This window comes from Gymnoscopelus braueri (assembly GCF_963280865.1).
Source record: "Gymnoscopelus braueri genome assembly, chromosome: 3".
Taxonomy (NCBI): Eukaryota; Metazoa; Chordata; class Actinopteri; order Myctophiformes; family Myctophidae; genus Gymnoscopelus; species Gymnoscopelus braueri.
This window is the reverse complement of record NC_137612.1, coordinates 50,234,375-50,252,149: the sequence shown is the minus strand read 5'-3', so window position 1 is coordinate 50,252,149 and position 17,775 is coordinate 50,234,375. Positions and strand designations below refer to the sequence as shown.

Here is a 17,775-nt window from a genome sequence, read left to right as displayed (position 1 = left end):
GCCTCCTGGTCCGCCGCGGACGTCGCGCCCAGCTGAGGCGCGCGCCGTGGGGTTGCCGGTCCGAGGAGGCCGCCGAGGCCCCCCGTGAGGAGAGCGGCGGTGTCTCCCAGAGGCGCGCACTGCGTCGGTCACCACTTCTTCCTTTGCCCCTTAGCCGGACGAAAGTATGTTACAGGGGATTGGCGCCCGTGGCCCGTTACGCAGCTGTTTGGTCGGTCGCCGGAGTACGCGACGCAAGCAGGGTTTGAGAAACGGAGTCTCCGGAGCGCGCCTTTGCGCCCCCGCGGTGTACGGATCTCCTCGCCGAGCCCCGTGATGGGGCTCGAGGCGAGGCCGGCAGCGGGGGCCCTCAGGCGGTCCGTGGCAAGGCAACTAGGGTAGACGGTGTGTCTCGGTCTCGCTTGGCCGGGGTCAGCCGCGGACGAGTGCGGAGGACAGGCCACCGAGGCCTCTCCGCACGTGGTCCCTCCACGCCTGGTCGGGCCCGCAGGCTGCAAGCAGCGTCCTCCGAAGCACACGAGGTGCCGGCGGGGCCCTTGCAAGAGGCGGGCTACGAGTGCCTATCGGTCAGGGAAAAGTAGCGGGTTCCACAGGCCTTGCGGGCGGCATGGTTCCCGTGGATCACAGTGCAAGACTAGAGTGGCCACCGTGGCCGACGGCGGGCCCTGCATTCGGGCAGGCCTGCCGGCAGTGTCCCCAGCGTCCGCACACTGGTCCTTATATCCGGGCTGGGAAAAGTTGGCGAGACTCCCGGGAGAGAATTTCAAATGAGGGGGCCAGGGCAGAGCCCAGATCCTCGTGGGCTCCACGAGGACCTCCAGGGCGCCCGTCCGCCCGGCCGTGCCCGACCGGAGGCCTCTCTCTTCCCATAAGCCCGCTGGGAAGAGGCCTCCAATTTCATGGTTCTCTCCCCCCTCGCGGGGAGGGGGGAGAGAGACCCACGGCAGGGAGAGGGACAGGGTGGTATGACGCGGAGATCCAGGAGGAGGGGGCCCGCGCCGCCACCCGAGACGGAGCCTCGCGCTGGGCATCGCGACGGCCAAGCTCCATAGGTACGGTCTGGAGCGAGTCGGCGTCTCTCCCGGGAGACTTTTTCAAAGGAGGGAGGCAGGCACGAGCCAGACGCCTCCTGGGCTACGGGCAGGTGACAGGGAGGTACGACGCGGAGATCCAGGACAAGGGACCCCTCGCGGCGCCGACACTGCCCCAGTACCATGCCCCGGTTCCGGGCATGGTCCATAGCTACCCGCTGGCACCAGTGGCCACTTTCCCCCCACGCGAAATTTCACGCAGGGGGGAGGCCGTGAGCCCAGAGCTTCCTGGGAGCTCTGGACTCTGAAGAAATCCTGGCTTTTTTTCGAATCCTCCAGGATTTGGGGCCTCTCGCGGCGCCGACACTGCCCCAGGACCGTGCCCCGGTTCCGGGCATGGTCCATAGCTACCCGCTGGCACCAGTGGCCACTTTCCCCCCACGCGAAATTTCACGCAGGGGAGAGGCCAGAGCCCCAGACCTCACGGGGCCTGCAAACACAGTGCGATTTTCACACTTTTTCCCGGGTTTTTTGTCCGCAGTTGCCCCGGGCGGCATCCATGGGACCCGGGGGGGGGCACCAACGCGTGCGCACCCCTGCCCCGGATCCAACGAGCCCTCCGCCGGCCCCGGGCGACCCACGGCCCGGTCGGTACCGGCCGTTTTGGCCCGAAAAAGCGCAGATCGACAAGCCCGAAAAAAATTGAGATTTTCGGCCGGGGGTCCTCCAGGGGGTCCCTGGGGACCTCTGGAGCCCATGCAGACACTTGGCCCACGTGGCCCATCGCTGCCCCAGGGAAGTGTCTCTGTCCTGGGCATAACTACCCGATGGCAGAGGTCGGCCTTCCAGGCACCTGCAAGAAATTCCTTGAGGCAGGAAGGCAGAGGCCCACCTCCTCGAGGGAGCCCTGGACTTAGAAACATTTTCGTTTTTTTTTTGAGAACCAGGATTTTGGGCGGTCCGTGGCCCATCGCTGCCGCAGGAGGAGGCCTCTTCATGGGCATGGTGCCTACCTACGAGATGGCACCAGTCGGCCCTTCTCCCTGGCTCTCTCCTTCACACAGGGCAAGGGCCAGGGAGCCCAGTGCCTCACGGCACAGTGCCGGGTGCACACTCGCCCAATCTACCCGCCCCGGGAGCCACCGTCCCTGGGTAGGAGGTGGTCCATGGACCCCCGATGGGGACCAGGGACCGGGGACGGCGCCGCCTTGTGGACGCCGGCGGTATTGCGCCCCAAGACAACAGCCTTTTACAGGCTTGTGGATCTGCTCTTTTTCCAGCCGTTTTGAGCCCAGATTCCGGCTGTCGGACCCACGGGGCGTCGGAACAGCGCCACGCACCCCGATATATCACGGGACGATATCTCAGCACACCCCTTCTGGTGCGCGAACACATGGAGAAAGCCCAACGAGACCAGGCCCGCACCTACATCCGCTGCGCGAGTTCCAGGTGGGGGAGAAAGTGCTGGTGCTAGTCCCCAGCAGCGAGTGCAAGTTCATGGCGAAGTGGCAAGGACCATACGAAGAGGTGGAAAAGATGGGGCCCGTGGACTACAGAGTGAGCCAGCCCGGCCGGCGGAAAGGCCACCAGATATACCATGTGAACATTCTAAAAATATGGACCGCGGCGCAACCACTACCCGTGCCGGCCTTGTTGGCCACCGCCCCCCCGCAGACGCTACCCCCGGTCCCCATCGGAGACGACCTATCCCCCGCCCAGACTCAGGAGATGAAGGACCTGCTGGGGCGGAACCGGGACATCTTCTCCGAGGTCCCCGGCCGGACCACCATCATACGCCACGATATACGCACCGACCCTGGCAAAGTGGTGCGTCAACGCCCGTATCGGATCCCTGCGGTTCTGCAATGACTTTAGAAAGCTAAACGCCCGGTCACAAAAAAGCAAGTAAAGTCATTCCTAGGACTAATGTCATATTATCAAAAATTTGTGGGGCTGGGGCTGGGGGCTGGGGGAAGTCCTCGCCCAGGTCTTTGATGGCGAGGAGCACCCGATCACGTATGTGAGCAGAAAACTGTTAGACCACGAAAAGAATTACGCCACGGTGGAAAAAGAATGTCTGGCGGTGAAGTGGGCCATACACCACCTCCGTTATTATAGGGCCGTACCTTTACCCTCATCACAGATCACGCACCTCTGAAGTGGATGGCCACCAACAAGGACCGAAACGCCAGGGTGACGCGCTGGTTCCTAGAGCTACAAGACTACCACTTCAAAGTAGAACAACGGCCTGGAAAGGACATCCCCCACGCAGACGCCCTCTCCAGAATGTACGAAGCGGAGGAAATGGAAGCCCCCGGACCAAGCGGCGGGCTTAAGGGGGGATATGTGGAGTCTCGCTAGGAGACCGCCTGACAGGTAGGCACCTCACCATGGAGAAACAGTGGGAGATAGACAGAGAGAGGCTCAACAGTCAGTGCAGAAGCCTGGGCCGCGTCATAGAGGAGCGTTACCAAATTTGGCCAATGTTTGACCGGTTTTATTGAATAGTTTGTTGATTACTTTTGATGCTGTAATGGTATTTTTCCTTTCTTTCTTTCTTTCTTTCTTTTTTTCTTTCTTTCTTTCTTTCTTTCTTTCTTTCTTTCTTTCTTAATGTGTTTCTCATTGTGAGCTTGTAGATCTGCTATTTTCAAAATGTTTTTATACATTTTAAACATTTTAAAACTTGGGACATTCTGCATAATGAGTACTTTTACTTTTGGTACTTTATGTACATTTTGATACCAATGTTTTTGTACTTTTACTCAAGTAAATTTTGAATTCTGGACTTTTACTTGTATCGGAGTATTTCTACATTGCATTGATACTTTTACTTAAGTAAAACATGTGAGTACTTTTGCCACCACTGCAAATACGTGACAGAGACAGATCTATTAGACCACTCCCTGTCTACAGTAAATACAGGGCTGGTGTCTCACATACCGTACACTTGTCTTGCATCCTTCAGTGGCGCAGGAACAATCCGTTGGTAAGTAAAGACTAGAAACAAACCTTTTAATAGATATACATGTTTGATCAATAATAGTAATCATCCAAGGAGAAAATTGGGAATATTATTTGTAGTTCTAATTAATCTTTTATTGATATTCTTAACTATTTGTCTCAACAGTAAAGTTTTTTCACTTCTTCCTATTATTTAGAAATACATTTCTACCTCCATTTTAGATTTGTATATGTTATAACATGACATAATATGTCAAGTTATAACATATTTTAAGGTTTTATGATGCAACGTATAAACTGTGTGTGCATTTGTGCGAGCAAGCGTGAGAGTGAGTGTTGTTTGTGGGGTAGAGGTAGAGAGAGAGAGAGAGGGGGGGGGCAGATGCTTCATTTCAGAATAAACTAGATGGTGGTAAAATAAATGTATACAGGCAATGAATTCATGCTTGCAGACTAGACAGCATAATGTCGCTAACTTTAAAGCTGGTAGGAGAGATAATATCCTGATGCTTCACTAGATTCAGAACATTCCAAACACGCAGCACTGACAACATGTGCTATAGGTTAAGGGTTCACAAACTGGTGGTTGGGGCCCCCAGGTGGGTCCCCAAATTATTGTGGGGGGTCCCCAGATGATTATCTTAATGTGCAACATTGTATTCTCACTCAACAGTAAACAAACCAACATACAGTATAAGTGTATACAGGGTATCTGCACATTTATAAAGTTACAATTTAATATCTTTTTAACACCTAATCTGCCAGAATTATTTCAGATTTTTTGCTGTAGACTGCCAGAGATTTTTCATTGAAAAAAAAAGTACTCAGGAGCCGAGATACAGATTTTTTAAGTTTTAAGTTAACAAGGAAGTGGATAGGAGTTTAAATCTTCGATAAATCATATCTCCTTGGTCTTTGGGTCAAAAAACGCAGAACGCAGATCTGCGTCTTTGGCAGCCAGGCGAGAAATTAATTAGAACGCAGATATGCGTCTTTGGCAGCCAATGTGTACCAGTGAAATGAAAAAAAAAATCACCACTTATCGTCACCACTTGGGCCTGGGCTGTTACCTTCTCCCCTCTCCAGAGTTAAAAAGCCTTCAGAACAAAAACACAGTCTTAGCATAGGTGAATGCAGAAAGCTTGTCTGTCCGATAGCAGCAGGGAATGGTATAATGGCATAACATCACCCAAAATACCCACATAAACAACTCTCTCAAACGCACGCACGCACGCACGCACGCACGCACACACACACACACACACACACACACACACACAGATGTTTTATTTTATCTTTTTAAGTAACACTTGTTAAAAACTTTAGTTACTAGTTACTTTGTAGATTTTGATTATTATTACAAAACATATACCACTTCAGCCCTATGTACATTTCGACCCTTTGAAAATAGCCGATCTACACGCCGATCTGCTATTTTCAAAGAATACATTTGAAAACCTGAAATGGGACATTCTGCATAATGAGTACTTTCTACTTTTTGTACTTTAAGTACATTTTGATGCCAATACTTTTGTACTTTTAATAAATACTACATTTTGAATTCCGGACTAGTAGTATTCTATATTGCAGTATTGATACTTTTACTTAAGTTAAACATTTGAGTACTTTTTCCACCACTGGAGAGAAGCTGTGTGCACAATGATGCAGAGAGGAGTCTGTTAACCCTGTTAATGAATGAATTGATGCTGAAATGAAACATGACGTGCACAACTACAGTATGATGTGCAGTATGGAGTATTTTAAGAATGTATTTGTCTCATCAGCAGGAACAGGAGGAGCAGTGGTAAAGTGCCTGCCACCATCCCGGAGGTTGTGGGTTCTACGTTCTCCCGGTGGGGGCTCCTCAGCTGGCAGGCGAGTCAGTAGGTTACAGCAGTGACAAGACACAGAGATGTGTGTGGAGAGGAATCAATTGGCATAACGACTACATTGGGGAGAAAAAGGGGTACAAAATAACAACAACAACATAATGCATAAAATGAGAACAATAGATAAAGGAACTTGACATTGAAAACAAACACATAGTTGACGGGTGATGGCAGGATTTAATGGCGGGTAGTTTAATAACTTATCTTCCAGTCAACAGAGAGTGACAGATAGTTTCTAACAAATGCACAATCAACACTTCACACGCAAGGTTGCAGATTTACAAATGATATGTTTACAAATACACACATATTTATACAAAACAGATCAGTTTTATTTAAATGCCATCTTACAAGTCTTCAGCTATCTGTGGGTAAAGTAGGGCGTGGGAAGCAAACTCTTTTGTAATGTCAGTGGTGATTTGATTTGATTGCAACCAACAAACAAGGTTAAAAAGACAATCAAGGATTTAAAAAAAAAACAGTATGTGTGTCATAGACTTATTTACACTGTGGGTCCCCTAGATTGTGTTCTAGAAATGTGTTGGATGTTTGCCCGGAGTTTGTTGATTTCCACACTGCATTCAATAAAAGTCCTGTCATGCCCTTCATTAATCACTCATCATGTACTGGTATGTGGGGCATATATACCTTAGACTTTCTCATCAACATTGAAACCTGTTCACCTGAATGGAAACCACAATTATTGAAGGTACCGTGTAGAACAAAAAAATTGCATCGCTGGTAGAACTTCATCTCCTCCTGTCCCTGCAAGTAACACTGTCCTTTGACAAGTCAATATCTATAAACCTGACATCCCAATTTTAGTGCATGCCATTATAGGCAAAAAATAAATCCAGTCAACAACAGCATCACATACAAAAGCATACATCAAGTTACATGGATATAACATTTTTGAATTTAGCTCCTTCTGAACATATGACATGCTTTCAGTTTTTGCTCTTTTCCCGCACCATTTTTGTCACTTTGGTCCCTCGCATGCCGTTGACTTTAATTATTTCATAATTAAAGTCAATTATTGTTGGAGTTTTTCTCCAACAAAGGATTGAAAGCACATTTTGTTATTATTTTCACAGAATTGAGGCAGCTATTAGCAATCATTTCTTCTAGCTGTCTTGTTGGCTTCACCTGATGCAATTGTGTGTACAGGTACCCTATACAAATCTCCTGCACATATTAATGAGCATGTTACTTTATGAGTCACCAAAGTTAGCCTATTCAAACATTATGTTTATATTTTTTTACATTATAATGAAGAAAATATATAGGCTATATTTAGATTTATGGGGTTATTTGGGATTTTTTGGGGTTTTTTTCTAAATAAAAAATGTGCCACAGGCACAGACACGTTTGTCCGTGTACGGACATGTTGACCTCTGCCTGTTAATGAATGAATTGATGCTGAAATGAAACGTGATGTACACAACTATAATGCGCAGTTTGCAGTATTTTAAGAATGTATTTGTCTCATCAGCAGGAACAGGTGGAGCAGTGGTAAAGAGCCTGACACCATCCCGGAGGTTGTGGGTTCTACGTCCTCCCGGTGGGGGCTCCTCAATCAGCTGGCAGGCGAGTCAGTAGGTTACAGCAGTGACAAGACACAGAAATGTGTGTGGGGAGGAATCAATTGGCATAACGACTAAATTGGGGAGAAAAAGGGGTAACAAAAAACTAAATACACCTTTTTCATAATTTATCTGGCCTTTTTTTCATATTGACTTATTCTCTTTTCATTATTTGAATTAGCAGAAAATAAGATGTAAAAGCGGTGTTATTGTCCCTGTCTGGTGAAGGTAGATCTCACCTGTCTAAAAAAACTGATAATAGATCTCATACCCAAAAGGTTTTGCAGATACCCGTTCTAGACATGGAAAAACTACATATTTATCATTTTGTGAGCAGAGGCTATTGTTGATACTGTTGAGGCCTTGAGCATAACATCCCATGGGGCCCTTCTGACTGATTGATTGATTGAATACTTTATTAGTCAGAAATGTAAACATCACATGGTAACATTAAAGCTATAAGGATAACACAAAAAAGTCCTGGGGACTTGTTTCCTTTGTGGTCTTTGTGCAGAACAGTGTTTATGTAGTGTTATCAAATATTATGTCTTATTTTTTCCCAACAGTTTAATTCATGGTTCCTGTGAGTCCATCAGTGTGACATCATGGCTGACTCAACATACTTGCAACTTGAACAAAAACCCCAGTTGGTGAAACATGGTGAGTCCAGTTATATATATATATATTAATATTGTTTTTCTTTCCTCAACAGTAAACTATGAAATAGCTTCTATATTGCTTTCAACATTGAACGGAATGTGCAATGAAAAAGTTCACAGTTTGTTAGATTTTCAAATAGCCTATGTGTATAGGGTTAAAGTGGTTCTCAAACCATCACGTGCCAAGGACCCCCAAATTGATATATATATATTTGGCCGCGGACCCCCATCTAAAAATGTTGTTGCATATCTGCTATTTTTGAGAACCACTGTTCTAAACCACTCTTCTAAAATCCTAAAAGTTTTCAGAACAAAACGTATGTTGCTGTATATAATAGCTAAAATCTAAAATGACACAGATGCTTTCCCGGTTTTAACGGGTTAACTAATTTTGCTGGGGAACCCCTGGAACCCCCTCATGGACCCCTGGGGGTCTGCGGACCCCACTTTGAGAACCACTGACCTAGAGGTTGGGTATTGTTCAAAGTTAAAACCAAATCCAAAAATAAACTTGAAAAAGTGCTCCTCGGAGCACAGGTCTCCGCCAGGTCACGTAGGTTATTTTGGCCTCCTGGTGGCGCTATAATAGGCCAATGTGAAAAGGGTGGCATTTCTTCCTCGGCCTAGTGGGAATGTGTGTGCAAATTTTCACGGAAATCGCACGCTGCTTTCATGATTTGAGACATTTTGTTCAAAACGGACCAATCCTGCAAATTTTGGAAGCCAACCTTAGCCAATCAGGATGGAATATGAAATATCGGACAGATCCGTCTTGATCACATGACTATAGAGATACTGTGTACCGATTTGCGTGATGTTTGGATAAAATCAGTAGGAGTAATATCCAAAAATGTGTTTTGCACAAATCGGCCTCCTGGTGGCGCTATAACAGGCCCATGTGAAAGATTTTGGGCAGAGGTTCTGATCTGGCATCCAGGGAGTGTGTGTACACAGTTTCACAACGACCGGGCCAAACCGGATCAAACCATGGCACCAAAATATCTATTTTTAGCACCATGGCAAAACCTGCAAACTACAACACATGGTCAAGAAAGAGCTGCTGGTGTTATACAGTAGCCTGGAAACCAGATAAATCTGTGAAATCATTTGCTCTGCTGGTGCAGGAATTGAGATTGAAAGGGTTTAAAATATTCAGAATGTATTGAAAAGAGACATGATTTTGAATATTGATTGAACTGTATTTTTCTTACTTTTATATTGTTACAGAGGGTCGGGCTCTTGTGAAATGGTCCAGCATGGACTTGCCTCCTAGAAGTGAGTAAAGCTGAACTGAATAAGAATTGTTTTATTTGTAAATATTTGATATTTTTGCAACACCTATACAGGAATATTTGAAGTTCCACTCAGCCTATAGTTTTAATCATTTATTCTGATACAGCTGAACACACTTGGTCTCACATGATGAAGTGAATTTGTAAAGTTATGTTTAACACCAAGGAAGGAAGCACTTTCTGGGTTCAATTTACAATACAATTTACAATTTAGGTTTATCAGACTCTCTTAATCCAGAGCGATTTACAGTAAGCAGCTAAATACGAGGTAATACTTCAAATGCATATAAATAGTAATCTAGGATCATAGGTAAACCAAGAATCTATCATCAGTCTAAACAATATAATATATTAAAACAACAAATCTGTACATTGACACAAACTATAGGAGTCTGAAGAGGTTCATGAGATCTTTAGTGGAACGGGAGGTATACTGTATGAAACACAAATCCAAGAAGCAGTGCTTGTCCTACAGTAGTGCAGTCTATCCAGGAAAGAATCAGTCTTCAGGTGAACAAAACATTAGTTTGTTTTGAGCAAAGCAACTCTTTAGGTCTTCATCAAGGTCTAACAGTGTGGTTAACAACTAGATCTATAGGGATTAAGGACATTAGAGAAACGGAAAAAACAATACACGTCATCATTCAGTCCTGGCTTTTAACACTTGCGTGTCTAAAATGGTCAATCTAACCGGTTTTGAGACTTTGAAGTGGATTATCTTTTCTCATGAAGGTCTCAGAAGGTTCCCCTTCCATGACTTTTCCTAAATATTCGATTCAAATCATCCGTTTTTTTTCATCTGAAAAGTTTTCTAAATATGAAATTAGCCATACTCATACCATCCCTGACGTTATTTAACGGCTATGTTGACCGCTCTCACCCTTTCTCCTCCGGCCAGAGAGGCTTCACCCCTCCAGACCACCTGGATACCGTCATTGTTCTAGTTAACGGATCATTTGCATTTCACTGTCAGCTAGGAACCTGGCGTATTTGCTATATTTGATCACCAACATGTATCACCAACATGTTAGAGAATGTGAAATTATTGTAATTGGTTGTTTATTCCCTGCGCAATGGATGAATTGTGCGTGGTTAGAACGTCTTTCTCTCACAGTGTTGCCATGTCTGCTTATTATAAGCGACTTTGGGCTTGTTTTTCTGTGAACTCAAAAGATAAAAACATTGCTCTCCATCCATTGTATAAACTTGTGCGGACAACAACTCGCTTGCTTTCGCATGCAGTAAAATGTTCATAGACCTGGCTGCTTATTTCTCTCGCAATCTGGCAACACTGACAGTAGGCAGTAGAGCAAAATGTTCAGTGTTCTTGAATCCAAGAAATTGTCTGTGACGTAGGCGGAACAGCCGTTTTGACCTGTGTAGAAGGTCTGGCGGTGATGCGTCATGGACTTAATCTATAAATGTATGAACCGTGTATCTTTCACTTCAGCGACCAAGCCATTTGATTCTCGTCTGGGCACAGGGCTTCAGACTGACAGCAGGCATACATTTAACTTTGAAAAGTTAATCTGTGTAACTTAAGTAAATATTGTTTACTTTGTCGCTACCAGTGAATCATTTTTAGGCTATAATCGTTCATATAGACTATCCATTATAATCATTAATCTATAATCATTAATATAGGCTATCCATTTTTCACTCAAGAGTGTAATGTACCGCTACAGCGATCGCACTCTTTTATCCGTTTTTGTCATAAAGATTTTATATACAGGATCTGCCGTTACCGTTCCAAGTTACACATTCACGTTCCCAGTTAGCCTATATTATTATTTTTCTGCCTGTAGTCTAATGAAAGGTATAGTCACTATAGCCAACATGTGAGCTGAGTGGGATTGAAATGTTAATCGATATTTAAAAGACAATGGTACCCCCGCTGTGCCCCGCTGTGCGGGGAGAAGGTGTCAGCTCGTCTGGAGCGCAGAGGGGAGACAGTGGCCAATGGAATAGCAGGAAAAAACGGTCAATTTGATCTGAACTCAGGCTGCGTAGGGGATGGTCTGACTGCCGTGACGTAGCCAGAACGCTAGCCGAGGCTGGGCCTAGGGAGTTGCGGGTGGGCACACGCGCGTGTGCATGTGCGCCCGGACTGAGCGTGCGCGTACCTATATATACACTGTTTGAATATGACATAAAAAATAAAATCTGTCACTGCCTCTTATGTCATTATGACTTCATAGGATAATTTGGTTGTTTGTGTGAACGGTAGGATTGTGCTCACTGTGTCAGTCTTCAGTTGTCCTTTTTTCTCCCACATAGAAGCAACAACGTATATTATATTCAAGGCAATATGCTACAAAAGAAGTGTTGAAGTTTAGCAAAATTATTAATCTTAGAATTGTATTGGTAAACACATCAGTGAGTCTAGCTATTTGTTTTGTAAACACTGCTACAATGACAACAGTGACAGCGAGGAAAGTTACCAACAGGTTAGTGAAGCCAAGAAGTCTGATGGTAAATGGCTGTGCACTAGTTTATCCTGTAGGGTAGGGCCCCCTCTAGTGACACAAGTGGGAAGTTCAGGGAACAGTTGTTTCATAGTTGGATCACTGTGTAATATAATCCAGTTCTGTTTGATGATTTTACAGTTATGAATAGATTGTCTACTACTGTAAGGCAATACTAAATACTCATTTGTAAAGCTTTGCTCAGAATACAGGATGTAACTAGAAAAAGTGCTCCTCGGAGCACAGGTCTCCACCAGGTCAGGTACGTTATTGTGGCCTCCTGGTGGCGCTATAATAGGCCAATGTGAAAAGGGTGGCATTTATTCTTAGGTCGTTCACGGCAATCGGACACTGCATTCATGATCTGAGGCATTTTGTTCCAAAAATGTGTTTTGCTAAATTAGACCTGCTGGTGGCGCTATAACAGGCCAATGTGAAAAAGGGTGGCATTTCTTCCTTGGCCTAGTGGGAATGTGTTTGTGAAATTTCACGGAAATCGCAAGCTGCGTTCATGATTTGAGGCATTTTCTTCCAAACGCACCAATCCTGCAAATTTTGGAAGCGAACCTTAGCCAATGAGGATGGAATATGGGAAATCGGACAGATCCGTGTTGATCACATGACTATACACGAATCCACGGAGCGCTGCCCTGCGCGCAGCCATTGCTGCGGTGTCAACGCTCCGCGGACGCGACACCGCAGCAATGGCCGCCTACAGGCAGCTACAGGCAGCGCGTCTGTGGATTCGTCTATAGAGATACTGTGTACCGATTTGCATGACGTTTGGATACAATCTGTAGGAGTAATGTAAAAAAATGGGTTTTGCACAAATCGGCCTCCAGGTGGCACTATAACAGGCCCATGTGAAAGAATTGAGGCAGAGGTTCTGAATTGGCATCCAGGGAGTGTGTGTGCACAGTTTCGCAGCGACCGGGCCAACGGTGCCTGAGATTAGCTGGTAACACACGGACAGGACACACACACAGACACACACACGGACGGAGGGTAAAACATACTCTCTCGCCATGCCTTTTGGCCTGGTGGAGACAATTGTAAAACTGTCAAGATGTCTTTCAGAAAATCCTGTTGTCCTAATTGACCTAAGGACAAGACAATGGCGGGGAGCTGAGATTGCACGATTCCTTCAGATTTGTTTGTAGGATTTAAGGCCCCTAAACCCACCAAACTGCCTTGTCCTGACTACTATAGACTAACGTCAGGCTCTTGTTGGGCTCTGGTTGGCTGTTTAGCCTTGCTAGGAGGGGCAGTGGGGGGGGGGGGGGGTTATTTTGTCTGGATACAGTGCTCAAAATGCAGACCCAGTAAAGTGAGTGACTGTGCGTGCGAATGTGTGGCTCATCTCATTCAAACACCAGCTGTGAGATTTTCTCTTGGAGAAGCTTTTGTCTAAGGAGAAGGCAAACTGAATCATGGCACAACCGTTCGACAGGATAGACTGCTATCCTAGACTGTTATCACTTGAAAAGAGATATGAAGTTGGATTACTTCGCAGAGGCCAACACTCATTACATGCCCAAGGCCATTCATAATAAATTGCTCATTAGAACAAAATGCCATGATGGCTGTGTGTGCACCACACTGCAAGCACGCCCTGTTTACAGTATGTATTAACATTAAATAAGACCGATATGAGAAACCAAAATAGTCTAAATAGAGTTTATTTTAAGTATACCCTTGTGCCTACTGTATGTCCTGTAAGCCCCCTGCTGTGTGGTCATCTGTATTGATATGATTTCTCAAAGGATTTAAGCACACAGAGGCGAGTGTGGAGTTCTCTTCGCGTTTGAGTAAGATGGTGACGCCCCCTTGGCTTAGGACGCAGTAGCGCACTCATGAGAAATAACATCGACATGGTATTTTAATTTCGCTACACCAAAGCCAAGGGTGGCGTCACCATTTTACTCAAACATGAAGAGAACTCCACACTCGCCCCATAGAGAGTTGCATGTGCTTTTTCACACCTTATAACTGACTGATCTACCGACTTACAGTCTGTAGTAGTCTGGACAACAATGTTTTAGAGTGTACACAGTTGCAGTTCAATAATGTCAACATGTAAACATTTGATTGAATGTAAAATTTGGATCTATTCAACGGAACGTTCGTGCAGCGAGAGAGAGAGAGAAAAAAATGCCAAAAAGTTTAGACATGAGGTGGGGGGCTCAGAGTGTTCCCATCAAGGAGTGTAGGCTTTCAACATATTAAAACCGTCTTTTTTTTGGTGAGCAGCGAATGTATATTTTTAAATTTTTACAGTCGAGAGGCTGTGCTACCGGGCGTATGCGGGTAATGCCCGAAAAGTCACATGGCGTTAAGGAGAACTTCTTCTAACGCTATGGACCAGAGCTTGTTCAGACCAATCTGGAGTAGCTCCCTGAATCTATGATTTTCATACAATTTGTCCCAGTGAACCTGGTGCTGTGTGGCAGACGAGGGGCTGAGAAGACTTCTGCAGCCAACGCCATTCTGGGTCAAGCCAAAGACTCTACAGGGTGTGTGCCGATACAGGAGGGGGTGCAGGAGGAGGTCTGTGGGTGCTGGGTGACCCTGGTGGATCTGCCTTCCTTGTGTGAAACATCTAAGGAGACATTTATGAAAAATTCATGGAGATGTGTCTCTCTCTGTGATCCTGAAGGCATCCATGCCTTCCTGATGGCCGTTCCTCTGGGTCCTCTCACCGATGAAGACAAGAGAGAGTTACAGAGCATCCAGGATGTATTCAGCTCAGAGGTCAATGACTTCACCATGGTTCTGCGTACTGTAGAGTCTGATTCAACCACTCCAGCAGATGAAGACACAGACATCCAGACGTGTGGAATCCAATCCATTGTCTTCAACATTAAGGACAGCAAACAAGTTCCTAAGTTGTTGAAAGTTGTAGAAAAGGACGGTAGACCACCCTGCTTCACAAGAGACATGTTGCTCAAGGCCCAGATAGAAAAACACATTCAACAAGACAAACTCATCACCGAGCTACAGGCAGAGCTTAAAAAGTTGAAAAAAAACAGCACTAGTGAGTATTTAGTTTGTTGGCTTTTGTGTGTCATAATTCATCTCTTGTGCATATTGATAATCTGTTGAAAAAACGTAAATAGATTTCTTATTTTTACTTTTAAAAAGATTCAGATTCACCACTGCACTTCATCAAAATCTCTAGGATAAAAATGCACATTATTTACTAGGCATTGTTTTGCAAATACCTTCCCTCTCTAGCCTTCTGATTTTCCAGCAACTACTATAGTAGTACTGAAGTACCACTCTGGAAATTATCTCAAGTACACTCGGTACACTATAGGTCAAAACTGCTTTCTCTGTCTGTGCAGCTTGAACATACAATGAGCTGCAGAGTATCATTATTTTAGAATCACCTTGGCTATGTAACAATTGTACTAGTAAATCAATATCTCTTGATATTTCAGGTGATGACCATCAGAGCAGAGACTGTCTCAGGATGGTGCTGGTAGGGAAGACAGGCAATGGAAAAAGTGCCTCAGGAAACACTATTCTGGGTCAGAAGAATAGATTTCCATCCACATCCGGTCAAAAGTCTGTCACCAAGAGTTGTGATGAAGCACATGGCGAGGTAGATGGCCGTCCTGTTGTTGTAGTCGATACACCTGGTTTGCTTGATACAAATCTGTCTCAGGAAGAGGTTTATCAGGAGATGACAAAATGCATCAGTATGCTGTCACCGGGGCCTCATGTGTTCCTGTTGGCGGTTCAAATCGGCCGACTCACAACAGAGGATGAAGATACATTGAAGCTGATCCAGGAAGCCTTTGGAAACAATTCCAAGAATTTCACAATCATTCTTTTCACAGGAGGAGACACATTAAAGCAAGATGGTCAGTCCATTGAGGACTACATCGAAGAGGAGTGTGATGATTCATTTAAGAAGCTGATTGCAGACTGTGGAGGAAGGTACCACGTCTTCAACAACTATGATAAAGACAACCGTAAGCAAGTCAGTGATCTGCTGATGAAGGTTCAGGAGATGGTGAAGAAGAATGGAGAGGGGTGCTACACCACTGAGATGTTCCAGGAAGCTGAAGCAGCCATTAAAAAACAAATGGAGAATATTCTGAAGAAGAAGGAAGATGAGATGATGGCCCTGAAAACAAAACATGAAGAACAAATGCAAGCATTGAATAAAAAGATGGAAGCTGAGATTGAAAAAGAGAGAAAGAAAAGAGCGGCACAACTTAAAGAAAAGGAGGATTCTATTAAGAAAGAGCAGGAGGAGAGAAAGAAAGAACAGGAAAAATTGGAAGAGGAGGAGAGAAAAGAGAAGAAAGAAGAGGAAACTGAACGAAGGAACTGGGAAGAAAAAATTGAGAAATTAGAGAAAGAGAAAAAATCAGGGGCCGAAGAAATGAGAAAACAACAAAAGGCTTGGGAGAAGGAACGAAAAGAATTGCAGAAGAAAAGAACCAAGGAAGATAAAGAGAGAAAAGAAGGAGACGAGAAGAAAATAAAAAAGCTTGAGAAAGAGCTTGAAAAGGAAAAGGAAAAACATGAAAAGAAAAGAAGGGAAGAGGATCAGCGCAGACAAGAAGAAGAAGAAAAGGAACGACTGAGATGTCAGAAAGAATATGAAAAACAGAAAAAAGAATATGAAGATGAGGCCAGAAAACAAGCGGAACAGCAATTCAATGAATTAAAAAAAGAATACAAGAAGGAACTGGACGAAAGATACGGAACTCCAAAGATGTGCTCCATCTGCTGAGATCATTATGTAGAATACACATTTAAAAAACATGCTGTGTAACTGATTATAATATACTCATCAGTCAATCAACATGGTTTGATTGTGAAATAAAGTTTAAGATTTCTTCTTAAGACAAATGAAATCAGATATGGAAGCACTCTGATTAATTAGTAATTTTTTATGTAAAACTATGTGTTTAATTAGTAAAATGTTGTATTGATTATGTGAAGCTCACAACGACTTGCAGATCTGCTATTTAACTAGATGACTCAGCTGTTGATCGTCTCCAGTGACCAGGCTGTTGACCATGAAGCTGGCTGTCACCAGTCCTCACCCATCTCTCCTCCTGACTTTGACATATTTATTGATTATTAACATAACATAACCTATGTCCTTTCTTATCTATGTATTATTGATTATTAACATAGTCTATGTCCTTTCTTATCTATGTATTATTGATTATTAACATAGTCTATGTCCTTTCTCATCTATGTATTATTGATTATTAACATAGTCTATGTCCTTTCTTATCTATGTATTATTGATTATTAACATAGTCTATGTCCTTTCTTATCTATGTATTATTGATTATTAACATAGTCTATGTCCTTTTTTATCTAGGTTTTACTGATTATTAACATAGTCTATGTCCTTTCTTATCTATGTATTATTGATTATTAACGTAGTCTATGTCCTTTCTTATCTATGTATTATTGATTATTAACATAGTCTATGTCCTTTCTTATCTATGTATTATTGATTATTAACATAGTCTATGTCCTTTCTTATCTATGTATTATTGATTATTAACATAGACTATGTCCTTTCTTATCTATGTATTATTGATTATTAACATAGCCTATGTCCTTTCTTATCTATGTATTATTGATTATTAACATAGTCTATGTCCTTTTTTATCTAGGTTTTATTGATTATTAACATAGTCTATGTCCTTTCTTATCTATGTATTATTGATTATTAACATAGTCTATGTCCTTGCTTATCTATGTATTATTGATTATTAACATAGTCTATGTCCTTTATTATCTATGTATTATTGATTATTAACATAGTCTATGTCCTTTCTTATCTATGTATTATTGATTATTAACATAGGCTATGTTAATAATCAATAATACATAGATAAGAAAGGACATAGTCTA

The 17,775-nt window shown here is 43.9% G+C and overlaps 1 protein-coding gene across 4 annotated transcripts; it reads left to right on the top strand.

The window, feature by feature from the left end:
* Positions 1–3,991: 3,991 nt before the first annotated feature.
* LOC308079895 (GTPase IMAP family member 8-like) lies at positions 3,992–17,179 on the top strand. 4 transcript variants are annotated; one of them, XM_080421519.1, is made up of 7 exons: positions 3,992–4,020; positions 5,780–5,870; positions 7,377–7,471; positions 8,034–8,127; positions 9,354–9,401; positions 14,312–14,917; positions 15,324–17,179. In XM_080421519.1, the coding sequence occupies exons 4-7, from the start codon at positions 8,073–8,075 to the stop codon at positions 16,628–16,630; spliced, it is 2,016 nt and encodes a 671-aa protein (XP_080277645.1). In that variant the 5' UTR covers positions 3,992–4,020; positions 5,780–5,870; positions 7,377–7,471; positions 8,034–8,072; the 3' UTR covers positions 16,631–17,179. The 4 variants fall into 4 exon arrangements, with proteins under 4 accessions (XP_080277645.1, XP_080277648.1, XP_080277647.1 ...); XM_080421522.1 differs by having other exon boundaries at positions 7,377–7,479; XM_080421521.1 differs by having other exon boundaries at positions 4,004–4,020; positions 5,780–5,878.
* Positions 17,180–17,775: the final 596 nt, after the last annotated feature.

What these genes read in the sequence shown, in the direction of transcription:
- LOC308079895 (XM_080421519.1), top strand. Translation starts at nt 8,073, where the DNA reads ATGGCTGACTCAACATACTTGCAACTTGAACAAAAACCCCAGTTGGTG. An exon ending in ACCCCAGTTGGTGAAACATG is followed by an intron (nt 8,128 to 9,353) that starts GTGAGTCCAGTT and finishes ATATTGTTACAG; the next exon opens with AGGGTCGGGCTCTTGTGAAA. An exon ending in GTTGAAAAAAAACAGCACTA is followed by an intron (nt 14,918 to 15,323) that starts GTGAGTATTTAG and finishes TTGATATTTCAG; the next exon opens with GTGATGACCATCAGAGCAGA.